Source organism: Sycon ciliatum, chromosome 6 (assembly GCF_964019385.1).
Source record: "Sycon ciliatum chromosome 6, ocSycCili1.1, whole genome shotgun sequence".
Lineage (NCBI taxonomy): Eukaryota > Metazoa > Porifera > Calcarea > Leucosolenida > Sycettidae > Sycon > Sycon ciliatum.
In genome coordinates this window covers 3,440,517-3,468,388 of record NC_088648.1, presented here as the reverse complement: position 1 = coordinate 3,468,388, position 27,872 = coordinate 3,440,517, and the positions used below count along the sequence as shown (strand labels likewise).

The 27,872-nt window shown below is 48.6% G+C and overlaps 1 protein-coding gene across 1 annotated transcript in view; it reads right to left on the bottom strand.

Annotated features, from left to right (window-relative positions):
* The window catches only part of LOC135819178 (hepatocyte growth factor receptor-like), a 207,131-nt gene that overhangs the window by 84,691 nt on the left and 94,568 nt on the right, over window positions 1–27,872 (bottom strand). The window contains exons 5-6 of the mRNA XM_065332339.1: window positions 15,867–16,136; window positions 7,369–7,461 (exon numbers count right to left, since the gene is read on the bottom strand). Coding sequence (XP_065188411.1) covers window positions 7,369–7,461; window positions 15,867–16,136 — 363 coding nt within the window. The remainder of the gene's footprint in view (window positions 1–7,368; window positions 7,462–15,866; window positions 16,137–27,872) is intronic.

Below are 27,872 nucleotides of genomic sequence, written 5' to 3'. Positions count from 1 at the left end.
ACCACAAACACATGAATCGGGTAGCCCACTCAACCTTCGCCCATAGCGGATGCACAGGGCATCACGGAAGTCGGATTTCTTTAGGATGGTTCCATCTTGCCACCGCGGGGCAACAGTCAACCATGACGATACTCCCTTTTCGGACGCGATTTCAACAAGAAATTGTTGCTCCGAGCTCAAGTCCGCCTTAATGTCTTGTTGCCGGCTGCATAGGCTCCGCATTTTGCTTGTCCGAGTCGAGCGTGCCAGCTGGCGGGTGTCCCCAACAGCATCGCGGACGGGATCATGATTGGAGAGCCTCACTCGGTCGGCAACCTCCTGGGTTGTATCACCGGAGCCCTCTGACTGGGCAGTATCCGACAAATCGCTCCTTGCCATATCACCAGGCACGCTTGGAGGGTTCGCATATGTGCCAGTCAACAGTAGCTGAACAAGAGGCTTTGTGATGCTCAAGGATGCTGCGAGCTCTGCTGGTGCACTGTCCTGCAACAGAGGGAGGGCCAAACCACCAAGACGCACTGGAAATGACATCAGCTCTCTCTCAGGGCTACCAGGACGAACGCCATCCCCCAGAAGGGCAGGTATCAGGCAATCATTGATCCTCTCATCAAGCTCGGCCAGTATCTCAGCCGAACAAGGTGAGCAACGCAAGTGGTATGTCCATGTGGATGACAGACCCTTCGTAAAAACGGTGTATGCGGCCTGAGGCTGAGTGACAGCCATCCCCGTCAGGGAATCCAGAACCTGCTTCCATTTATCCACCTTCTTGGCCATGAAGGCAGAGCAGAACTCCTCACTGCCAATCGCTCCGCCGAGGTGACGGTTGCCGCTGGTCTTGATGGTAACTCCAGTGGCGGAGAAGAGGCGCTGGGCCTCTTCCTCATGCTCCGGCTTGACCAGCAACATTGATTTCTGTGGGTTTGGAAAGTATCCATAGTCAGGGCCCAGTTGGCTTATGTCTCCCCAGTATGTGGACAATGAAGAAACGCGGCCACCTGCAGAATCGTCGTCCGCGTACCAAACCTGAGCCACAGATGGATTGGATTCCTGGAGGCGCCGAATCATCGGGACTGTAGCGATACCATACAGAGCCATGGCCAGCGGATCGCCCTGGCAAGTACCCTCCAGTGACTCAATCTCCCCGCCGCCAGAGACGAAGAGACGAATTGAAGAACTGTACGTGTTCTGGAACACCTTTGCCATAGCGGGGCATACATAGGGCACGTTATGGAGGGCCGCGTTTCTATTCAATGAATTGAACGCATTCGTAGCATCTACAAACAAGATGCCTTCCGTGTCCTCTCGTGCGAACAACTCCTGCATTGCATGAACCCCTGCCTCACAGGCAGACGGCACCCCAATGCACAATTGCATGGGAGCAGTAGCACGCAGTACATCGGACTCAAGCACCCGCATAACGGCACGACACACAAGCCGGCGGAACACTTCACCCACCGCAATCGGCCGCACACCTGGGTGTTTGTCCAATGGAATAAGTCTAGCGGCGGTAAATGCGGATAGGTGTTCCGGATCCAAGTCCTCCGAGCACAGGCATTGGGCAAAGCTGGCAAGAGCAGTACAGAGACCATCTGACGATTTGCGATAACAGGTTAGCATCCGGCACCACGCGTCAGAGTCCAGACCAGATGGGCCCGAGGACCCCTTCATCTGTCGGCCCAGACGTCGGATGAGCTCCGGTGTGATTTTCTGGAACACTATACTGTTGATTGGCTCCGGGTCGCCGGCGAGAAGTATCGAAACAGGGGGCTCGGCAGCAGGTGGATGTTTTTGCAACAGTGCCTCCTTCACGGTAGTTCCAGTTTCTTCGTCCACTACATCTGTCATACCCAGCACATCATTGGACGAATCACTGGACAGGTAGCGAATGGCAGACTTAATTTTTCCCGAAAATACCAGGTTGCTGAATGTGATATCACTCTTCTCTCCTCCACCAGACGAGGTAGAGTACCGGGGCTTGAGACGATCCTGAAGGGACTCTCCTTCAGTAGTCAGATCATCTATTTGGCCAGATTTCCATAGAGTGAGTCGACGCCGTAAATGGTCGCTATAGTTTGACATCATCTTAGAATCATGCGGACGCTGGAGAAGCAGGTGGCAGGCAACACCGACGGCCTTCCATGCAACTGGTCGTAATGAGGAGCCATTGGTGAAACCCTTGATGAGCCCAGTGAGCACGTCAACAAAATCACCACCAGCCGAGCCCAATGGAACGTTGAATAAGTTTCTCCGCCAGGTCACCACCTTCTCATACGCTCGGGATATGTCGTTGTTGAGGGAGGTGTTCGAAGATAGGGAATCATCACTGCTCATAGTATTAACTCTGGCACCCGCAGGAGAGACCTGTGATGTAGAAGTCTGCCGAGCGACCGCGGCAGCCGGAGAAGCAGCAGCAGCAGGCTGGGCCGAGCCCTGCCCCACAGCAGCAGCTCCTGGCAACAGGGAGGGCGCAGGATCCACCCCGCTCCGCCCACCAATGCGATGAGCCGGCCGACCAACCGCGCCTCCGAAATCGCCGGCCGGTAATGACGAGGTGCCGGCATCACCGCTGTCTGCCGCTTGTCCAGAGGACTCAGGACCCGAAGCATCTAGGGTAGCCAGGAGCTCCACCTGAGAACCTGTGGGATGAATGTTGGATGTTGACGCTCCAGCCCGTGAGGTGCCAAGGCCATCACCTTGAATCTGAGAGGATGGATCAGTTATTACATCACTTGCAGGGGAAGAACCAGCGCGTGCATGATCTGCGCATACCAAGTTCCTCGGAAGTGTCGAATTTATATGCAGTGAATCACTGTCACTGTCGCTAGCTTGCGATCTATCTCCAGCGCAATCAACACCGCGAGGTGCAAACCCAACCGCAAGTGGCTGGCTGGCAGGGTGCGCGTTGACAGTTCGAGTGACATTGCTAGCACCAGAAGGCTGTGAGGCAGATAACGAATTGTTGCACGTGCTAGGTAGCGACCTTCCTGGGTAGCAATCAATACACTTCCTCATCATCATCATCATCATCATCATCATCATCATCATCATCATCATCATGTGACCAAGCCGCTTTTACGGGCAACAATATTATGAATATAAAACGCAAGGTATTGTAAGAGCAATTTTCTGAAAATAATGTTAAAACACGAAATAATTTATAGAAATGCATTATCACACCGTAGCCACTTTTATGGGCAAATTCCAATACAAGGCAATAGGAAAACGAGGATGAAGTTAACCTTTTAACCCAAAGAAAAGACAAAAGATGTCAACAATAGAACTACAAATATAAAAAACAAACATCAGGTCATAAAAACTACTTTAAAACATAACCAAATGACAGCAAAGCGTGGAGAATGAGATTGACTTACAAAACAAAAGTAGTCCTACTATGCTTACAAAACAGAATCTACCTACACCACTAAGGAAGAAACATTAAATGATTGCAGTCTCAGAAACACCGGCCTCTATCTAATGACCCATCAAACAATAACTCCTGAAATTCTTGACTGACTTTTTCTGGTAGGAGCTACGGCAGCCGCGAAAACACGTCACTGCCCAACGGAGTAAAGTGAACGAGAGCAGGCACCGCAATCGACCCATAACCAGCGAGTAGGCCAAGTCACTGTGTTTATCGACATACTGGGCTGCAAGACATCATCATCATCATCATCATCATCATCATCATCATCATCATCACGATCTTTGCGTTGGATTCATTTAAACTATTATTTGTGTAGGGTTCCACTCCTTCATCTTGGGAAATTGTGTTTTGTTTGCCCAAAGAAGTGGCTTCATCATCAAAAAAAAAAAAAAAAAAAAAAAAAAAAAAATCATCATCATCATCATCATCATCATCATCGGGGTATTGCCTCTGGCAGACCATGGTCACCATCTGTCCAAGGGAGACTTCCGCGACGCTCTAGCTCTCCGCTATGGTTGGTCTCTCTTGGACACACCAGCGAGCTGTGTGTGTGGGGAGCCGTTCGACGCCACGCATGCGATGATTTGTCCCCGCGGAGGTTTCCCGACAATTCGCCACAATGAAGTAAGAGATATCGTGGCGGATCTTCTGACGGAGGTATGCTCAGATGTGGCAGTCGAGCCTGTACTTGCTCCGATCACAGGCGAGGTGTTTTTATCGGCATCGACAAACACCGCGAACGACGCCCGAGCTGATGTCCGAGCTCGTGGGTTCTGGACCCGGGCTCAGAATGCGTTCTTCGATGTCCGGATCTTCCACCCGGATGCAGCATCTTACAAGAGCAAGCCCGTCAGTGATCTTCTGAAGCAACATGAGCGCCGCAAGAAGAGTGAGTATGCCGAGCGTATCAACAATGTCGACCGTGGTTCATTTACCCCTCTAGTCTTTACCACGGCGGGTTGTTGTGCTCCGGAGTGTACTGCATTCATTAAGCGGTTGTGTGCATTGCTGGCAACTGCCGATCGACCGTATGCCCAGCTAATGGCCTATGTGCGGTGTCGCTTGTCCTTTGCTTTGCTCAGGGCAGCCATAATGTGCATTCGCGGTGCACGATCGGCCTACCATAGTCCAGTTAATGCGATGAGGGAGTTGGTCATTGTGGAGAGCGGCTTCTAAGCATGTGATTGAGTGGTCTCTGCATGTTGATCGGGTAGCGGAGTTCCATCACTGACACAGTGTGCGGGTATTGCATTATGAATTGGTTGAGTAGATAGTTCCGGAATTAATTCCGTGTTCGATATTGTTTATTTTTTACATATTTTTATTTTATTTTATTCGTGTTCGATATTGAATTTTAATTTTAATTTATTTATTTTTTTTACAAATATTGTTTTATTCCATTTCACATTTTTCATTCGTGTTGGGTTTAACTACTCACTGTACTACTACTGATACATGGTGATGATTGTGCTTTGCTTTGCCCGTAAAAGAGGCCTTCCCATCATCATCATCATCATCATCATCATCATCATCAGCCAATCTCGGGTGAGGCACTACTGCCTTTCACGTCTTGTCGCCTTATTGCTCTTAATAAAAATCCAGGCGTTCGCCCCATTGGGGTTTGTGAAGTGATGCGCAGGCTTGTAGTCAAGGCTGCGATCTCAATCTCTCGCTCACAAATACAGCACGCCTGCGGTTACATTCAAACCTGTAGTGGTTTGCCGGCTGGTATTGAGGCAGCCACTCGGGTTATGCGGGATGGCTTTGCGACTCATGACACCGAGGGTGTATTGCTGGTTGACGCCAGCAACGCTTTCAATAATTTAAATAGAAATGTCGCTTTACACAATATCCAGTATACTTGCCCAGCTCTCTCCTTATTGGCGAATAATACGTATGCCAAACCAGCGCGGTTGTTTGTAACTGGAGGTGGAGAGTTGGCATCGGTAGAGGGTACAACCCAAGGTGATCCTCTGGCGATGCCACTGTATGCCCTATCGACTGTTCCTCTGATCAAGCGGATGATTCTGCTGGTGCTGGTAGGCTGCTTGAATTGCGTAGATGGTTGGATATGCTGGCTGAACGTGGCAAAGTTTATGGTTATCATATTAATTGGGAAAAAACTCAGCTGCTTGTGAAACCTGAGTTTCTTCAGGAAGCTGAACGTATTTTCATCGGCACGGGCATCCAGATTGTCACTAGTGGGGTGAAATATCTGGGTAGTCCTATTGGATCTGAGGAATTTGTTAACACATTCGTGCATCACGCAGCCTCCCAGTGGTGTGGTCAAATCGATAAACTAAGTGGTTTCGCGGTATCAGAGCCACATGCTGCGTATTCCGCGTTAGTACATGGGCTGCGGGGTCGTTGGAATTACTTACTTCGGACCACTGCGATAGCTCCCGAGTCACTTGAGCAGCTTGATATTGCTTTGGCAGGTGCTTTCCTCCGTGCCATTACCGGACGGTCGTCCTTTACGGACACTGAGCTTTCGCTTCTTCGGCTTCCTGCTCGGCTCGGTGGCATTGGCCTGCCGTCTGTTGTCGAGATGGCGAGGGAGCAGTTGGAGGCTTCTGGCCGTATTACCGAGGGTCTTAGAATTGTGCTTTTGGTGGTATAGAGCAACAGGCGCCTCTTCTGGAGGCGTTAATGTATCCGGCGGTACAATAAGGCGCACGAACGGCTCAGTGATCTTTGTTGAGGCCGCATACTCCACAGGCGCCAGGGATGGCAGAATCGGCACAGCAAGACCACCACATCTCGTGGGCAGAGACATAAGCTCCCGCTGTGAGCTATTGGGGTCAAACTCATGGCCCAGGAGAGCTGGCAAAACCTCCGAATCGAGGACCTGGCCAGGTACCTGAAGTACCTCAGGGCTGTGCTGTGTGGCACGGAGATGGTATTGCCACCGGCCAGCCAGACCCTTTGTTAATCTTATACAGTCAGCAAGTGCGACAAAATGGCACAAAACTGACAAGGAGTACTGAGACATTCAGCGACCTGACACCTAGCTCCAACACTTCTCCAAGGCGCAAACCAACAACCTTCCAACTTGGAAGGCTCAGGTTCGGAAAGATCCAAGAGGGGAAGGAAAGCGCAACGAAGATGAGCACGAGCTACGCATCACAGCAACAAAAATGCCGAAAGTTACTGGATGATGACGGAACTAATAAGACTATTGGACATACCGGCCTTACTTAAGTTGGAAGGTTGTTGGTTTGCGCCTTGGAGAAGTGTTGGAGCTAGGTGTCAGGTCGCCGAATGTCTCAGTACTCCTTGTCAGTTTGTGCCATTTTGTCGCACTCGCTGACTGTGTAAGATCTGGTTACGTTGGTGGACAGTTAGTCGTAACTCGTAACATTTTGTCCTTCTTCTTTTCACAATTATTTAATTGGCTCACCATCCGAGTTACACTTATATTTATACGTCAAGTATTTGTAGAAAGGAAAAAGACATTATGGATACGAGTTAAGAGTAACTCTCCATCACTGTAACATGATACTTTATACAGTCAGAAAGTGCAATAACTAGGCACAAAACTGACAGAGTACTGAGACATTCGACGTCCTGACACCTAGCTTGAACACATCTCCGTAGCGCTATCCGACAGCCTTCCAACTTGGAAGGTTCAAGGTTACGGAAAGATCAAAGAGGGGAATAATGTCTTTTTCCTTTCTACTTCAGTACATTTATTTATGGCTCAACATCCGAGTTTCAAACTTCAAGTATTACAAAATAATTGAGAGGCTTAGAATCGTTTTTATCCAAATCTAAATATTTTCTGGGTTGGAAGGTGGGAATCATCATCATCATCATCTCTCTCTGTCTCTCTCTTTTCTCTCTCTCTCTCTCTCTCTCTCTCTCACACACACACTCACTCACTCACACTTTCTCTCTCTCTATCTCTCTATCTCTATCTCTCTCTCTCTCTCCGCCAGCTTTACCCAATTGCATGGTCCGCATTGTAGCCTTCACCTCAGCAACAGTGGGTGGCTTGTCCACAATAACAGAGCGATCCGCCATCATCTCGAACACAGCTGCGTCAAACTCACGCAGCACACACACACACACACACACACACACACACACACACACACACACACACACACACACACACACACACACACACACACACATACATACATACTTGTACTTGTTGCTCACTGCCAAAACTGGTCACGTGGGTCTCCCTGTGAGAGGGAAGAGAGACTCAAAAGGAATCTTGGAAAGATGACTTAAAGGGGAAGTCCGGTGAAAAATTTAAATTTAAGGGTCGGTAGAGTTTCGGGCGCTGAGTCGAATGGTGTTGGTCCCACGTGTATCCGACAAAGCGTTCTCGAGATATTTCCGTTTGAAAAACTGAGTTTCGGGGGGCTGCGCCATGACGTCATGCGGCCGCGCCACACCCTCCGCAACGTCATAGCGTGCAGCTAGGTCAAAAGGAGTGCGTGAAAGCAATAGTGTCAGTGCTATTTCAAATGATTTGGCGACTGATATTAGGTGGTGCAAGCGACCCCGAAGACCTAACTCCTTGTGAGAGTGAGGATGCAGCCATGGCTGACCTTCATGAGTTTTGGTCTGGGGCTAAGAACCTCGGTATGCAGCTGAAGAAATGGCCGCGCGGGCCGGTTAAGAGTGAGCGCTCTGAGTTTCCGACTGATGAAGAAGCAGCAGCTATTGCAGACGAGGCTGATATAATTATCAGATCGCTGGAGAGCAGGGTCGCCAAAATGGAGAAGAGTGATGCGAGTGCTCTAAATGTTGTTCCATACCGATTCACTTAGACTCCAGTAGCCTGCCACATGGTGATGTTTTGGTGCGAACTTGGCATATTTCGGACTACTCAATTGGAGAACAGTGCAGGCTCTTTGAACCACGGGCACGGCTCTTCGCTCGCAACGCTATGGAATCTGAAAGTTCTAGGTCCGGGAGCTGTTCGCTGTTTTGTCACTTGTCACGGTTGTGCATTCATCGCTGTAGCATAAAATAATGAGGCGGGACTGGAGCGGAAAACTAAAATTTTCTTTCTCAAAGCACAACCACCGGCACCGGCAAGGAGAAACGCACGTTCTCTGACTGCATGACTGTACAATACGACTGATACGAGTGTAGTACATGACAAGTCCGTGTGTAACTGTGTTGGCTAGTTTTCTGAGTCTTGTGTCTCGAGTCTTGTTGTAGCTAGCCCAGCACGGCAGTGCGGGAGTAGTTCCGTGTGTGATGAGTTTGTTGACTGCACTACAGCTAGCATGCACGCAGCGCATTGCTAGAGCCGTATACGCGTAGAGCACTGACGGAAAAAGTCCAACTCGAAAACGGCTAAAATAGGGTATAACCTCGAGGTTTACCGACCTGCAAATCACAGGGTACGTAGTGTTTGTAACACTGAATCGAATGGTCTTGGTCCGAAGAAGCTGCGACGAACGGTTCCCCAATCGAACGCGCTCCGAATATGGCCATTTTGTACACGACTAGATGGTGCGGCTACCTGGCTGCACGCTGTGACGTCATCACCTGGATCTGGGTGATGCGCGCTTAAATTCTCACATGTTCGATTGGGCGTATCTGACGAACCATAGGCCGCAGCCTCCTCGGACAAAGACCATTCGACTCAGCAACCCGAACTCTACGGACTGTGAAATTTAAATTTTTCACCGGACTTCCCCTTTAATTGGCTATTGAACCACCCAACGGCCGACACCCCCTGAAATCCCCAAAACTCTGGGTGGACTTGAAAATGATCCCACTTTTGGGCTCACCACACCTCAGTAAGTGGATGAGGACAAGGTGCAGAAAAAGAATTGAGGGCATCAGGATATCCGTCCCGGGATCCAACTGCAGTTACCCCTGCCCCCACTGAAGGTAATACTTGCTACTAGTGTGGGTGGCTAAATCAGAGTGGATCTGATAATTATACGCTTCACTAGCACCATTGATTACACAAGAGTTAATCTAGCCAGAAGCAGTTCATGGTTAACAGGTATGTACACTTCAAATAGAAAGTATATGAACCCTGGAACCAACTAAGGTGGCAGGTAAAACATTACACATTCAAGCAGCCGAGCCCGTTGGCAACAGACCCAACACAATCAGGCATACGTGTACCCACCAACCGAACTAGCTGGCACATACACTAGTGTATATATTATAACAAGGAACCGAGTGTTTATAGAGATTATATACACCAGTATGAAAACCGAGGCGAAGCCGAGGTTTTATAACTGGTGTATATATCTCGATATACACAAGGTTCCTTTGTTATAATATATTTATACCTCTCCATATTCACCGTGTGTGACCTCCTAATGGCTTGTACCTCGCCGACAACTACTGCTAATTTCCCTTAGCGGTGTATATGGAGATTTATCACTCTTCTATATCGACCTCTACTAATTCTCGTGATCCTTAACTGGTCCTATATTACCCATATCGCCGTAATATCGACCGCTTGTATCGACCACTTAGGCATTGTAATCTCTCGACTTTGGAGGGACTTAGAAAATTTCTCTCCACTTCAAAAAGAAAATTTGAAAGAAAGAAGACAAAGGAAGAGAACAAGCAGGATTTGAACCCACAACAGCATGAATCTCAAGCAACCCCTTATACCACCCAGCCACTGTGCTGCAGATGCTGAACCCTGTTGCTCTCACAGTCTTGTACCCAAAATAGGCAACATCCTATGTACACTATAGTACAAATGCTATACTGAAAAGGTTAAAATAGCTCCTAAAGGTTCAAATTCTGGGGTTATGGCAAAGGAATCGTGATAAATAGGATATTGACCTCGACTTCGGTCTATATGGGAAATATAGACCTAGTCTTGGTCAATATCCTATACATATACACCACTAAGGGAGAGCATGCCTCAGACTGTAAGTGTATATGGAGTGAGGTATAAACACATATATATATACTCAATCTCACATATATATATATATATACACACACACACGCGCGCGCGCACGCACGCACACACACACACACACACTGAAAGAGATAAACGAGTACAGAGAGAGATAATCACTCGGTGAACAAGCTACATAGACGGCCGCTGCAGAGGAAGCTCATCATTCAGCACACCATGCAGACAAATGTACCGGGTCCAGGTGAAACTTGTTGGCAAGCTCAGAAGTCAGCTTGCGACACAGCTGAGCGATCTCAGCTTTGCCATTGCCTGCCGCCTTGCCTGCATCTGCCAGCACCATGGAGTGCAGAGACATGACGACCAGCATAACACATGTGATATATTCAACGCCAGCAAGATACTGGAAAGCACTGATCGAGAAAGTGGAAAGTGTCATCAAGCGCATGAGATGGAAGGCCTTCTTCTTCGGGAAGGGCCAAGAAGAAGAAAGGGAATCCTACGGCTTCAAGAGCAAGAACACACCACCACAGATTGAAGAACTGAAGCCTTTTGAAGACGATCTCCTAGCGCTTATTGAGACAATAAAGTTCAGGAGAGTGAATGACGAATTCCAGGACAGACTGAAGCAGGATATGCAAGCACTGGATGACAGCGAAGACGTGATTGTGAGGGCCGACAAAACCAGGAATGTGTATGCCGTGAAGAAAGAAACGTACAAGAAACTCCTACACGACAATACAACGAAGCACAACAAGCTAGCGCCCGATTCAGCATGTAGTGATATCAACAACGAAGCACGGGAGGTGGCCAAGGCTCTAGAACTCGAAGACAGAATGGAAGTCCTCGCCAAGGCAGACGCTTTCCGAACTTTGAAAGACCACAAAGAAGGATTCGCCAACAACCTGCCATGCAGACTCATCAACCCTGCAAAATCAGACACCGGCATCGTAAGCAAGAAGATCCTGGACAGAATCGTATCGGACGTGAAAAAGAAGACTGAGGTGAGCAAGTGGAAAAATTCAGCAGCCGTCATCGACTGGTTTGAAGATATCAACGACAAGAAAAAGCACCGTTTCCTGACATTCGATGTGGTAGAATTTTACCCCTCGATAACCGAGCAACTTATGACCCAGGCTCTGCAGTTTGCGTCGAACCTGACAGAAGTTGACGAAAACGAAGTGGAAATAATTATGCATGCCAGGAAGTCACTTCTCTTCAGTGATGCCAAGACCTGGATGAAAAGAAACAAAGACAGCACATTCAATGTGACTATGGCCTCCTTCGACGGGGCAGAAGTGTGCGAGCTCGTGGGATCGTTCCTGCTGAATCAGTTAGCCAACCATTTCGAAAAGGATACGATAGGGCTATACCGAGACGACGGCCTCGCCCTATTGAAAAACGCAACCGGACCAGGTGCAGATCGACCCAGCAAGGACATCTCTGCGCTGTTTAACACATACGGCCTCAAGATTACAGCCCAAATGAACCTGACCACAGTGGACTTTCTGGATGTGACCCTAGACCTACAAAGTGGCAAGTATAAGCCGTACCGCAAACCAGGCAACACACCTTTGTACGTTAACAGCAGCAGCAACCACCCGCCCGTCATCTTGAAAAACAGATCCCCAACAGTGGCTCGAAGATTGTCAGACATCTCCGCTCGCAGCCAAGTATTTACAGAAGCTGCACCACTTTACAGGACAGCACTGGCATCGAGCGGCTTACCAGACAACATAGCGTACGTTGAAAAGAACACGCCCAGAAGGAACAGAAAAAGGAAACGCAAAGTAATATGGTTCAACCCGCCCTTTTCCAGAAACGTGCAGACGGATGTGGGAGCCGCATTCCTACGACTTGTCAAGCGGCATTTCCGCAGAGGCTCGAGGCTGGCGAAAATCTTCAATTTAAATACCGTGAAAATCAGTTATTCGTGTATGCCCAACGTGTCGGCATTCATCAGCGGCCATAACAAACGTATACTGGAACAGCCGAAGCCTGACCTACCCTGTAACTGCCTTGTCAAGCCGAACTGCCCCCTTGGTGGCAAGTGTCAGGCAACAAATGTCATTTACCAAGCGGAAGTCACCAGAGAAGACAACGACCAAATCAAACACTACATCGGCTCGACGGAGCCAGCATTAAAGAACCGTTTCAACAACCACACATCATCTATGCGCCATCCAAAGTACGAGAATGCCACCGAACTCTTGAAATACACATGGAAAATGAAAGAGAATGGCAAACAGACATCCATCAGATGGTCCATCATGAAGAAACGCCGAGTCTACAGCAACATCAGCAAGAGATGCAGCCTCTGCCTGGAAGAAAAACTGCAGATCATCACCGCGGACAAGACAACGCTACTGAACAAGAGGAGTGAGCTTGTATCAAAATGCCGACACGCCAACAAATTCCTACTCAAAAGCCACAGTGCAGCCGTGGCATAATCACAGGTGTGCAACATCCCCAAAACACACATATGCACACACACATACATTGTACAATGATGTACACACATACACACCTGCGTGCACTTGCAAAACAAACATACAGTACACTGTGACATGATCTGAAGTGAGCACATACGCGTGAGCCTAGAGCCCTCCGCATCACCAATAACGCTTTAACAGTTCTGAGGGATTACCGTCACCCTGGCTGCTGTCTACAAATTCACACCTTCCATTTCTATATTCAATAGCAATCTACACTTTCTGCGCTAATACCCCGGTACTGTAATAGCTCCCTTACCTACGCAACCATCCACACGGCCATCATGGCAATATTTTCTGTGGTGAATCAAACACCAACCAGCTATCGCTAGGCTATGCTTTATATTGGCCAAGTCCCACTGAGCATGTAATAGTCGCCTGATGATTGCACTGAGCAAGAAACTCCGAGTTGGGACAACTCTGTAAAACTCCATTGTGTCTTTTGTGTGTGATATATTCAGATATTTCTGACCACTCAGAAGGCGCGTCGCTTTCTCCAAAGGAGCCATGACCCCATGAGCTGTTCAGCAGTGGTCCAACGCTTCTCTTTCAAAGGCAGTGCCCTATGGTCAGCCTTGGGCGCCTTGGCAGTGTCCACCAGAACAGAGGTCACGTGAGGCCTTAGCTCAAGCAAGCGTCGCAACATATGGTACATGCTCTTCCACCTGGTTGTGACATCCTGCATCAGGTGGAGTGGCTGCTGGAGGGTAATCTGGTTCTCCTCAGCATGGCTGGGCCTTTAGCTGAGCAGTTGCGTGGGAGCTGTGGTGGAAATGCCCCACGAGACATCAACCCTCAGATAGAAGCTTCTGCACTGGCTTGCTGCTGAGTGCTGTCCAGCGCATGGCGCAAGCATGTCTGTAGCATTATGTCAGTGTTGCCGAAAGCCCGTGTTCGTCCGTATTTGTTTACGGAAAACAAAGCTTTGTCCGCTGTACGGATTTCAATCGAATTATCCCCAAGAAGCGAAAACAAATATGGTGTCTTCAAAGGCAGTGAAAAAATGGTGCAGAAGACGCCCATCCACGTGTCCACGATCAATCAATCCAAAACCGGATCGCAGGGTGCATTTTCAGAGCTTGTAGAGCGCAAGAGCTCGCAGGTCGTCGTTTATGAGCGAGCATTTTGATCCGTGCTCAATGTCAGTCTTGGCCATAATCAACACTGTCATGTAGTATTACGCTACTAATTACTGACTCAAATTCCTGCCTGGACAAGCTGTGTGGACAGGAGATGGTAGGGATTTCAGTTATGACAGTGGACATGGTTAGCATTTTACCGTTCACGCTATTTTCGGCGGTGGGCCTGTACCGTTTGTGTGTGTGTGTAGACATGGTTGGCATTTTACCGTTCAAGCTAAATCCAACGGTACTCGTACCCAACACCCAAAATACTGTTAGTTTGGTACCGTTTCGACGATAGAAAGCTCTGTTTAGCGGGAGAACGAAATGGTAAAATTCCAACTAGGGTTACGTCACAAGTCGATCGTTGTGTCAGAAACCGAAATGCTAACCAGTGTCTTGAAAACACACACAAAACGGTACAGGCCGATGTACGGTCGAAAACAGCGTGAGCGGTAAAATGCTGACCATGTCTAGTGTGACAGTGTGTAGTCGTAAGCATGGATTCTGACGACTATCCAAGGCGAGAAACTGGTCATCCTGGATTGAACAAAAGGCCGAAAAATCCTGCCGCTTGCTTCAAAGAGTCGCGTAGTCGCTACTGCCAGGAATAACGAAGAGCAAGAATGGAATTCACTTCCCTTTCTGCAAGCACTGCAACAGTGATTTCAGCGTTGGACACGAAGGTTTTAACGATATCACCAGGCAAATTTCACTAATAATAAGTCAGAATGTTGACCTGAAAAAACGGGTACGCAAAACTCTGGAAAATTCTGCAAATAATTGGCACTGGGCGGTACGCATGGGCGTAGAGGGCACTTGGTAACACTGATGTGTGCAGCACACACAACACCCTGGATATCGCCATCACTACCAGCTTGAAGCAGTGTGCTGGCGGCAACCATGTTCGCAGGCTCGTCGTATACAACTGCCACAACCTTTTCACAATGCTGCACTCCTCAAAATTTTCTTTGAACTCTGTAGCGATGTTGACTGCTGTGTGTCCGTCGTACAAAGGCCGCGTCGCTAAAACAACACTCTGTAAATCCCAGTTGTCGTCGAGGAAGTGGGCGGTGAACATGGAGTACGACCAGACTGCTGTTGATGCCCAGCCAGCGGTAGTCACTGCCATGCACCCGACGAGCAGATCTCATCATGGCCTTGACTTCCTCCTTGCCTTCGGAGTGCTTGCGTTTCACGATGGAGGCAATATGAGTTCGACTCGGGACGTTGAAGCTGGGCTCCATGAAGTGAAGCAGCCGCTTGAGCCCGTCGTCGTTTACGATGTTCAAGGGACGCATGTCCGTGGTTATCCAATCCACAAGCAGCTGCGTCAAGGCTTCAGCATCCGCTCCACTGCAAGGTTTGGCGGCTCTAGCTCGAGAAAGAACAAACTTGTCCATTGCACCCAATTTCTGAACTTTGAAAGCGGGTTCATTGGAAGCAACAACGGACGGATGTGCGGACTTCAAGTGAGCAAGCAAATTGACCGTAGTCCCTCCGTTGTATATGAAACTTGTTTTGCACAACTTGCAGCTGGCCTATACTTTGGAGCGGGAGGCTTGACAAGACACAACTACATGTACTTTGCACAAGCAAGAGCTGACAACCTCAGTCAGATCAACAAGCGGTCTTTTTGTACACGTTCCGTTCACAATGTGAGCTACCCTGGCATGGAGTGCTAGTAGTACAGACTGTCAGTAGTGACATGCGCGCGGATCTTCAACGGCATCTGTACAACGAGAGTATACACGGTACAGACGCAGTAGTAACTGTTGCACTGTACAGACTCAGTAGTAACTGTTGCACTGTCTCTCTCTCTCCCTCTCTCTCTCTATCTCTCTCTCTCTCCCTCCCCCTCCCCCTCCCTCCCTCCCTCCCTCAGGCGGGATATATTTAGCTCACATCTCCAAAGTCACGGTCTTGATTTCTTTCTGTGCTCTAGAACACGGAAAACTGCCTCTCACCTTCACCAACCTGATGCCTCACCCGTACGGGCGAAAGTGGCACGGTGTGAGTATGGTACCTGTCTTGTGTCATTATGGACTCAATGCGTAGTCTCCCTGCATCAGCCACCAGTGCTTGTGTCTTTCGTCTTTGATATCGGACAATGATCAGAATGAGCAATATCACTAGAAACAGGGTGGCAACAGAGCCAGCGATGAGGCCAGCCAGTTTCGGTGTTGAGAGCCCTGTATTATTATCATCATCGCCAACTGGAGGTGGTGGTGTAGCCACTGCAAGACAATAATAATTTAAAAAAAACGTACATGAGGGCAGCATTGTTTTAAAAGTGTCAATACCTGATCTTCTGGCTGCTAGATGCAGCATGAATATTTTTACAAAAAATTCACACTTCTCGTGAGACTCAGCTGGAGACCGACTTTTCCCCCCTCCGCTGGGATGCCACCCCCCCCCCCCTCCCTTGAAGGTCAAGGCGGAGATGCAGATCCTAAAGCGGTGAGAGGTTGGTAGATCAGGCCCACCACCAAAGTGGTCAAGTACCGAAAATCCTATTCGCTGCATCCATGCTTCCCTCGTGCTAGGCCACGAATTCCCAATTGACTGTGGGTCGCAGCACGGCTGGAAAAATCCTTCTGCTTCCAAGCAGGACTCGAACCTGGTACCCTCTGTTTCTCAATCATGGTCTTAGACCATCTCACTTTATTTGCCTGAGTGCCTTGCGTGTTCGGCTGGCGTTCAGCCTTGTACGTTGGGCAATAACCTGTTTTTGCGGCTGCCGGTCCTCGTACCAACTCGTTGTTGGTGCAGTGCCAACAGGCTGCTGGTTGAGATCCAGTAACAGCGTCGCTGCGTTCTGGACAATTTGACAATGCTTGTGCGCTTATGAACTCTTTGTGTTCCCTCTGTTGACGCTTCAAAATCGCTCTATTGACACTGCAAAATCGCTCTGTTGACGCTACAAAATTGCTTATCATCTCCCTCCCTCCCTCCCTCCCCCCCCCTCTCTCTCTCTCTCTCTCTCTCTCTCTCTCTCCCCGTAGCTCTCTCCCTTTTGAAATTCGCTTCCATAGAATTGGGCACCATTGCCCGTTTGGCCTTGCGAAGCAAAATAAAAATCAACAACAACAACAACAATGGCTCAAAGAACTTAACAATCTATTCCTTTCCTTGAAGTTTCATATACTAGTAGACAACTTGCGTGTCCTTATTCGCGAAGTGTCCTGATACCCGAAGTCTCATTATTTCAGTTAGATGGGACTTTGCTCTGGGCATGGAAATTCTGTCGTTATTCGCGAATTGTCGTTATATCCGCAGTCATTATTAGCGAAGTTGACTGTACTCTTCTCGGATTGCTTTCTCTCTTCAATTACTTGTGTGCTCATATCGGAATTGTTTTCTGCAGGTAAAAGTGGTTTGGTCAGTAGGACAGGAAAAGACTTTGTTAATGAAATAACCAGGCTAATGGAATTGTTCATGGACGCCAGTAATCAAACTGGAATTCGAATGGAAGTCTATAACAGTGGTGTGCCCCTGGCTACAGCGAGCGGATGAATCAGATCGACCGTGGGTCTTTCCCACCCCTCATTTTTGCAACCAATGGCATGGTCTGCAAGGAATGCTCTATCTTTCTTAAGTCCTAGGTGTGCTAGATCATGGAGAAGAATGCTCATTTTGTACTTCCTCCGAACAGGCAAAAATTTCACCTAGCTCCTTCAGCCCACTGATATGTATGTACTGACAGCTATTTTTACATTTGTTCATTTCACCATTTACACAAATATACTGTTATACCATCCCTTCAGGCGTACCAGTTCCAAACCAAAATGGTAAAGCCCGCAAAGAGTAAAGAAGCGCCTAGAGCAGAGCAGGGAAGTTCACCCTAAAAAAACTTCACAACTCGTACCGAAAAATGCACCCGATTCCGATGGTGAATGTCCCAGGTTGATCAGATCAGCTGTTCCCGGGTTATACCAGCTTGAAGTTTGCACTGAATTTGGTGAAATCATGAGGACGTCGTAAACTTGCCCAGACCAGGCCGGATTTATGACGTCAGAGAGATAGACTTTGTATGGGAGTAGATGGGGAAAAACCAATTTCCTCCCTGCTTCTCTGCAACAATAAATTTCATACTAGAATTTTTCCAGTCAGGATACCGGTAGGGTGACATATGTCCCATACTGAAGTTTGAAATACATCCCCCTTCTTTGGGCCAACGGAGAGCCAAAATACTGAAATTTCTCTATCTACTCCCATACAAAGTCTATCTCCCTGACGTCATAAATCCGGCCTGGTCTGGTTAAGTTAATGAAGTCATCATAATGTCACCAAATTTTGAATTTCCCCTATAAATTTAAAAGGGAGTATCAGTTAGTCACTGTGTATGCTGCTGCGTGCAGAGGTGTCATATTGCAAAAGGTCGGCATTTTTCATTGCATCCGGCACACTATGTGGGTACGGCAAACATCATATGAGCTTGAAGCTGGGAAAGCCACTCCAGCACCACGACACTCCCCACACACTGCGAAAGTGAACCAGAAACGCCGGACAACGCACGGAGGGCATCAGGGTTGTCACTCAAACAGCTCAGTTGCGGATCTCAACATGAACGATCTTGCTTTCCTTGCGAGGCGATGCTGAGATGGTAACCAAAGAAAATGGGAAAGACTTGGTGAAAGCAATGCAGCGAAGCTGAAATGACAACATTGACGATAGGATAGAGAACATTTCGTGGTGCAGATTTGGGTCGTTCAAAGCCGTCCTGGAGAAGAGCGATGACAATTCATTGTAGCAAGAGTACATTACCAAAAGTGTGCAACTCGACGATCCCCCAGTCCACGGCGGAATTTTTTATGACATCAGTCTTTGGCGGCGGTTTGGCTCGCTGATGCCATCATGCGTAGCAGGAGATCAAAGTACAAAGAATTTGTACATCACAGCTACGGTAGTCGAAGCAGAACAACGGACAATAGATCTATGTGTCCTGAACCTGTTCTCTCACCGTATCTACAAAAAATGTGCGGGAAAGCATACGCACTTGATCATACTTCAGCCAAAGAATGACGCAATAAAAAAATTCCGCCGTGGGTGAACCCATCGCAGCTCGAGATAGGAGTTGCACACTCTTGGTTATGTACTCTTGATTGTAGTCATCAGACTGGCAGCAGAGCTGCCCACAACGAATCAACTTCAGCTGGTGAGAAACAGGACCGATTGAACTCCTGAAGCCATGTCAAGGAGATGAAGCGCCCGGAAAAGTGTCAATATGAAATATTTGCGCTTCTGATAGGTGCAAAGGACTACCCATCAATGGGGTACTAGCTGTGCTAGCACTCATTAGCAACAATCCGAACTAGCGCACACACTGCACTGCATTCCTTTGTACTGCATTCAAGGCTGACGTCATGCGCTTTGTTTTGCTGCGTAATCACAAATGGCACCCAGCCCGTTTTGCTGAAAAGGAAAACAAATCTTGCTTGCTCTGTTGTGCTCTTCCAGACAATGGATTGTGCCTCAGCAGTGTTTCTTTTCCTTTCGAAGCTTTGCTGCCAGCCCGAGTATCACCTCGATACCTCACCTCAACTCACCTCTTCAGTATGTCTGACCTAACTTTCGACACTGTCAAGGCAATGCCTTGCCAAGCCCTCCGCGGCGAGCTTCCTCAGCTCGTCTTGAATCCGAAAGGATACTTTAAGGGGCCGTCCGTAAATATCGATGTTTTTTTAGAGACGATATTGGTGCGCCTGGGGGGGAGGGGGTTTGAGCCATGTGCGTCTTTTCGAGCATCAGAAAAATATCGATGTAAATATCTGAAGTTTCGCCGATCCCTGCACGCGGACCTCTAAATGGCTATACAAGAAATGTGAAACCAGTCCAGTTTATCCATCGCCAAGCTGGCACAGACGCTGAGAATGGTACAACGGAGCGATGCAAGCACTGCAAGTATGTCTTCTTGTCAGCGGCTGATAAGCTTCGCCACAACCGCCTGAGTCATAGCAGTGAAGGCACTAGATCCAGGCAGCAGAAGGAGCATGTGTGCCCGTATTTGGATGGTGCTTCTACTTGTGGCTTAGCCTTCACCACCTACTATGGGCTAATGCAGCACAAGAAGGCTGCTGGCCACAAGTGTTCCCGAGGGTGACCAAAAAAGTCATAATGCTCTCCTTCTCAATTAGACCATATAAATACTGCAAACTTGCCATCTTGGGTTCATATTATTGACAAAAAAAGGAAAAAAATGAGCATCCAAAAATATTGATTCCATGATCTAGATGTACATGTGCGTCTTCTGGGGGGAGGGGGGGGGGGGGTCAAGGGAGAGAAGCACCAATATCGTCTCTAAAAAAACATCGATATTTACGGACGGCCCCTTAGTAAAAGTATTTTACAGGACCGTTTGCTGGCACAGCTAGCCCTTGGTAGTCAGGTCTGCTCCGGCCAGGAGAACCAGCAACATGACAGTGCGGACATGGCTTGCGAGTCCAGAAGCCCGACCGGACCAATGCCTCCTCCGCCAGCTCAGGTGACGCGGGCTCAACGGATCTCCGCGCTCTCGTGCGGGACGAGGTGCGATCGGCTTTGTCGGCCGCCATTACGGAGAGCATTGTGCCGCTCCTCACCCAAGGCTAAGGCAATGCGGCTGCTGCCGCCACTACGCCAGCTCAAGCTCATGTAACCCACCCGATCAGCCACCTGCACCAGCTTTGCCCAAGGCTGTGCAAGAACGTATCTTGCGAGGGGAGTTCGTAGATTTTTCAAGTTTGTTGCCCGAAATTCTTGCACACTTCCGGCCCAACATTCTGGCTGGTGCACAGCCCGAATAACGATAGCCAGCTAAATCTCGTTGAGTCGGATGACGCAAAGCAGGTGCGTCGCAATGTTCACGATATAGCTACCGGCTCGAGGCATGGACCACATACATGTCTGTTATCACGGTTGCTGCCGCACACCGCACTGCTGAACTCCTGAACTGATTGCGTACCAGCAGTTGATCCTGACTGCTAACCGCCAGTTCTTCCCAAGCGTGTGGCTAGAGTACGACCGCCAGCTGCAGATGCTCGTGGCCCAGCAGTCAGGCACGAAGAGGTTGGACACCATCGATGTGAACCTATGGCAGATTGCTTTCACAGGGCTTGCACACCCAACATGCGCTCAATGTCAGGGCTCACCACGACCATACAAAATTCAAAATGCGTCGACCGCCATTTTGAAAAATGGCGATTGCCGCGCAGGCCAGCACTCGTGCAGTCATAGAGGCTACGCACCCGAGTTCGTGCTGATCAATGTACAGCGATGTACAGTCTAGTTGTAAAATGCCAGTATTTTACAACTTCCTAGTCTAGTCTGTACAGCGAAGGGCCAGTGCCGAAGAGAATCCTGTTGTTTGATGCCGGGAAAGACAAGAGGAGAAGACGTCCTTTCTCAAAGCCATCTTGGTCATTTTTCTCAATCCGCTGGTGCATGTCAACCAAGATATGTCCGTGAGATACTGGTGAGCTAGAGTCCTGGCATCTACACGATTTTGCCGTGCCTAGCTAACAAGTGTTGTCAGTAGAACTCACCGTTTCCTGATCACGGCTCGGCACACTCTTTTCTGTTTGACCGCGCAGCTTTCACCCTGCGAGTGTGGAGTTTCCTGGCCACAAATGAATTCCTTAGTCATGACCATGATGACAAGTGACTGGTATGATCCCTGACTGGCCTGAGTCCTTAGCTTGAGTCAACACGAAGGTAAACTCTTGACGGACTTGGTACGCTTGCTGTCTCCTCGGCCCTTTCTTGTTGCACTTGCAGATATTGTTGGTGCGCACAAGTGCGGAAGGCCGACCTTGATGTCTTCAATAAAGTAAAACAGCGGTTCTACTTGGCCAATCCTCACCGTCGATACCTCATTTTCTCGGTCTTGGGATTCTCTACCGGTTTACCGTCCCCGATTTCCATTTTTCTCTTCATTCACTTCTTCGCACGTCTTCGAGTTTGAGTGATTTCACCATCCGATCTCAGACAAACAAAGGCCAAATCGAAAAATTCGAGACGGTAACCCTCCAAAGACACACCTTCTGAACACGAATCCACAATGGCCTAATGTCTAAAACCAACAAGTAAAGCCAAGTTCAGCTCAGAAAACACCCCACAATTGCAAGAAACGGCCCGTTTTGCCGTGCGTTGACTGGTCAAATCCAAATGACCGCTATTGACGCTGTGTACGGTCGTGGTGAGCCCTGAATGTAAAACGGTCCATCCAGGGGCGGGTTTGTGTCCTTTTCGTCCCCAATCTCAATTCACCAAGCCAGCAGAATTTACCTCCAGTGGTCGCACCCATACCAGCGATGGCCAAGAAAACTGCCGCAACTTCAATGGAGGTCGCTGTTCTTCGTCGTCGTGCCACTTCTCCCACACCTGCAGCCAGCGTGGCAAGGACCACCCATGCATCAGGTGCAACCAGCAGCAGCGCAGAGCCAATCGGCCACCCCGTCACTCCTAGCAGAATGGCTACTGAATCGCTTGACTCTGTACGTAGCTTCTTTCCCATACACTCTGTATACACCCCACGGCTAGCTGACCACTTTGCCCGCCTGTTACGTAACCACCCAGATCAATCTTGTGTTGCATATGTTCTCCATGGCCTGCGCCATGGCTTTCCTCCGGGATTTTCCGGCCAACACGACATTTCGGTTTTCTCTTTCTCTAATAAACAGCCCTCGGCTTTCACTCACTCTGCATTTATTTCCGAGCAATTAGCTGCTTCCTGCGCCTCCGGCGAGACCACAAGCTCATTTCCGTCACCTCCATTTCAGTTCATGCGCCACTCTGGTATTGGTGCCGTCCCCAAAAAGAACGACAAGCTGCGAATGATACACCATCTGTCCAGTCCGGAAGGAACCGTTGCGAACGACAGCATTCCCGCCGAGCCGTTCTCTCTGCACTACGTGAGCATTGACAATGCGATCAATCTTAATCATCATGTCATGCCCACAGCCTGTGTATTTGTCCAAGCTCGATGTTCGCAGTGCATTTCGACAGATCCTAGTCTGCCGTCAGGACTTTGCTGGGAAGGCTCCTACTACTACGAGCGCGTTCCGCCTTTCGGCCTTTGCTCCAGCTCAGCCGTCTTTGACTCAGTAGCCACAGAAGTCAACTGGATCATGCAGCACGAGCCTTAGTAGATGCGTGGCTTCTGAAGAGGGTGATGAAGGGTATCTAGCAGTGCCATGGTATGGCTGTACTCACCCCTCGCCTTCCTATCACTATGCCAATCCTACCACACCTGATAGACAAACGCCGCAAAAGTAGTATCCTGAATGGCCATGACAAGCTGCTCTACCAAGCCGCCATGCTGCTAGCGTTCTTTGGATTTCTCCAGTGTGCCGAATTCAGTGGAGGCATCACACGGGGCTGCACTAGCTTCCCTGGTGATGGACACCTGCAACTCTTCCGGCATTTATCCAAGACCCGACCCATTCGGTAAAGACGTTGTTATTGACATTGGCCCGCCTATACCACCGTACTACCCGGTCCGTGCCATTGTTAGCTACCCATTTGTCACTCGTCGCGAGGGACCGGAGCAACTCTTGTTCGTACTCTCGAACAGACAGCAGCTGACCAGGTAGTCATTCACAGTAACAGTACGGTCTCTTATCGCTGCGGCCGGTGTGCCATCCCAGTCGAACTACTCCGGGCATTCAGTCCAGATTGGTGCAGCCACCACCGCTGCTATGGCTGGTGTCCCTGACTCCTTCTTCCGAGCGGCATGTCAGCGGAAGAGCGATGCGTGTCTATGCTACATCTGGACTACAACAAGCACTACGCGCCTGCTATCGTCATGGCTTGCTGCCATGTCATGGATGCCATGATGCCGGACTCGCTTGAGTAATGAGCTACGGAACTCTAGCTGCACAATGCGTGTCTGTGCTGACATAAATTGACCCTTGCTGTGCGTCAATAGTGCTTAGCTAACGGGGCGCTGGTTTCATGGGTCCACCCTCACAACTGGTGTTATCTAGCTATTTGCTAACTTTGAGCTAACAGCAGCTCTACGTTCAGCTAACAGCAACTCTACTCTGAGGTAACAGCAGCTCTACTTTCAGCTTTAAACCAGTTGTTTCGAAACCAGCACTCCTCAATCCAAAGATGCCGCTTTGTTGACTTGTTAGTATGAGGGATGGGCTAACAAGTGATTAGTTGGTTGAAGAAAACGGATGACCTCCACATTTTTTGACTAGGGATATTTTCTTCTTGCCCTTTCCTTTGTGTTGGTGGTTTATCTCTACTGTTGCAAAAGAAGGATTAATGAGCGGGATTAGAACCCAACACCTCTGTCTTTCCGGGACAGTACCCTACTGATTAAGCTACCGGGGACCACACTCACCCGTGGGTCCTTCTTGCTACAATGCTTCTCCAGCCCAACAGGTCAACGGAACAAAATATGAGTACGTGAGGGTAAGGTGGGGCGTGCATAAAGGCCAGCAGGAAAAGGTTGCAGAAGGAGGCAATGTAGGGGAGGAGGTACCTAACAAAATTGATTATTCAATATTTTTTGGCCCATACAAGAGGCTTTAGCAGCAGTACATTTAGTTGTGTACATGTGTCATATTGTGTGTATGTGTTCTGCCATTCTGTGGGTTTGCACAATCACAGCATTACCAGAAAGCGCAGCGCAATCTGCAGATTGTGCAGGCAGTGGAGTACCGGGGGGGGGGGGGGGGGGGGGGGTGCCAACTTGATGTATCCATGCCACTAAAACTGTACCATAACTTTGCGACCGCTTGTCCGATTTACGCAAATGACGGCCCATTGCCATTGGAAAGGTCTTGAGCGAGGCTATTCATTGACATGTGATTGAATTTGATATTTGGAAAACTGCATTGTGCCCAAACTCTGAAAGAAGAAATGGGGATGTTCATAAACCAGACTTTTGAACGCGATTTTGGTGGCACAAATATCTGATTTTTCTAACTGATTTTTTGCTCGGGAGAATGAAGTTGAAGACACCGATGCAGCTGTACTTATGGTTGATAAATGTGGGAGAACTGGAGCTATCTAGTCTCTCTATCACCCCTCTTCGCCCAACACAACACACCAGCGCAAACGGCAGCCTCTTGGTGGAAATGTTTGAATCACGAAAAATGCAAGTAGGAAAAGGAGAGAGAACAAGAAAAGAACAACAAGAACACAAAATCACCAGCACTTTGGCCAGGCAAAGACACGTCTAAAACATGGCGTCCAACATGGTGGCAGAGCAACCGATAGAGGCCCGTCGTGGCTGAAGCTGCTATTGCAGCGACAGCCATCACGGCCACCATTGAATGCAGAAAATAGATCAGAAAACGAAGTCGAGCAACAGCAACTTGAACGAAGCAAAGAATACAACAAGACCAGCTACGCGACTACGCGCAGCAAGCAAGCATAGCGATGACATCATTAGTCACGCGTGAACACAGAATCTAGCATGCACAATTTTTTTTGCGCATGCAGCCTTGCATGCATGCAGGCGCTGGCGAAATAAATAATGAAGTCAAGACACAAATAAATAAGGGGTCGTCCATAATTATCGAACTTTTTTCACAAAACGAAAATAATTTCGTTATGTGGTGGGAGGGGGTTGACCAATTTCGTTTCAGAAAACTTCGATACATGTACATGGCCACAGGAGCAGTGGCACACTTGCGACTTTTGTTGTATAATATTATGCATGTATACGTCAACAATTTTTTACGTTCTGAGGGGGAGGGAGGGAGGGGTTGGGTCTAAACTAAAACAATTCGTTTGGTGAACAAAGTTCGATATTTACGGACGGCCCCTAACACAACGAGCGATCGTTGCAGGAAAACAATCCGCGATGTTCATGTTAAAACAAAATGGCGTCACGATTTATTGAAAGTGGTATAGTTGGTGGTACGAGTGTTCAAACCCATTTGAACTTCATACTGTTCGTCTTCTTTTTGACATGCTCTCTTTCCATCGTCCTTAGCTTTTGTTTGTTGAGAGCTGTTTCGGCTTTCTCCTATACCTCTGGGGGATGCCAAGTGATGGTTTTGAGAGGCTGGTGATGGCTGTGAGCGAGAGTTTGCCGATCGGCGTCGTCCTCGCTATAGCGATGAAAATACTAGTTACTGCGCACCTGGCAGATATCACAACACGTCGGAGCGTCCAGGAGCAAAGGAATCTTAGGTTTTCACTGGAATCTAGTTCCTCCAGCATCATGTAGCCCACCGTCGGTGAATGGCGGTCCAGAAAGGTCGAACCTGGTCTTCTGCAGCATCTCGCAGTCCTGCGAGGCACACTGAATACGCCTGTCATGTATTCTACAAATAAAAATCACGAAGTAGTGGACTTTACAGTGATGAGTGTATCCTGTATGCTGCAAAAGACACAGGAAATGTGACTGGTGTCTGTACACACAGTGACTGGACGCCAACACCCCAGTCTTCTCCTGCAGGATCTGTTTGACATTGACATTATGCAGTAGGTCGGCATTGACCTGGTTTGGCAGCTATCGTAATAGTATCTGCCTGGTTGGATGTAGCAGGTTGGTGTTTGCTCGTCGTCCAGTCCGGAATTTTCTTGTAACTCACGGTGGATTACGCGCAGGGTTTGTGATCATCCCTGTTCACTTCAATATTATCAAACACAACGTTCCCTTTGTCACTCATCTTATCCTGAGTACTGAATTTGCTGACAATATTGCACCACACTTGTCACAACCTACCGCCACTGCTGGCGGTGGCGACTGGTTCGTCAATGGCGGTGACCAGGCTGACTGACTAGCTTCGAGACAGCGGCCTCGTTGTCAACCCCGCGGCAGCCTAAAGGTTGATTTTATCGATCCAGCCTCAGCGCCATGTTGACGATGCCCTAGTGACTGTGTGTCATGGATTGCCTTGCCATCAGCGGTCATTGCCGTCCACCTTGGTGCAGCCCTCAACAACTGGCTCAGCCCATGGGAGTCTCAAGTGGACAAAGTTGTTGCCAAAGTAGCTCAGAAGATTGGTGCATCGTGGTGTAGGTGAGCACATAACTAGTATTTCCCAGCGCCTATTGGTCCAGGCTGCGATACTATGTGACATGCTGTACTGCACATTCTTTTCAGCACTGCAAGGCCGGCAGCTGGACCGACTGCAGGGGCCGCGCACATGCAGGTCGCCTGTTGCCAGTGCAGCATTCTGGAACGTTCCTTCCTTCTGAGATCCGTGGAATAATAACTTTCTTTGCTTCAAAGCAAGTTGCTTACCTTTCTGTTGTGCTCCCAGTGTCCTTACAACAATAACCTACAGCAATGTTTTATTTTCCTTTCCATTCCCCAACCAATGAATACTACGATGTCGATTCTATTTCTGAATACTTTAGTGTGTGCCCACGCACGCACGTGTGTGTGTGTGTGTATACCTCACTCGCCACTCGAAGTTCTGTTCCCCATCACTGGAACACTGCCTGTTCTTTCAGGACCTGCCATCATCTGCGGATGGGCATTCAATGATTGTATTGTGTGTGTGTTTCATTCAGAATCCGATCCGCTATCGTTGCTATAAGAGAAAATCTGTGGGTTCACATCCAGTGCATTTGTAGATTTGCGTGCTTTTCTCGCCACGGGCGCATACATGGGACATTGTGTGTGTGTGTGTGCGTCTGTGTGTATGTGGATATTGTCTGTAGCGGCTTTTGGTACTAATGTTCAGGTCTGTGCTTGCATGTGTGAACATGAAATTGTTCGGTTCTGTGCATGCTATTGCTATGTTGTATATTATTGTATGTATGTGTGCATTTCCACGAACAGTGTAGATGAGCGTGGAGAGTGCATTCATCCCTCATCAACCACTTCCCCTTGGGCTTACGAGAGTTTTTTCTGCGCACCTCTCATTTTTGTTTGTTTCTCTCTGATACTGTATTGATGCCGGTACCTGTACCTCGATGTGTTCCTCTCTCTGCAGTCACCTTTAACCTTCGGTCAAGTTAACGTTTATTGTGCTCTATGTATCGTGCGAATCAAAATAAACCATAATAACACAAGTCGT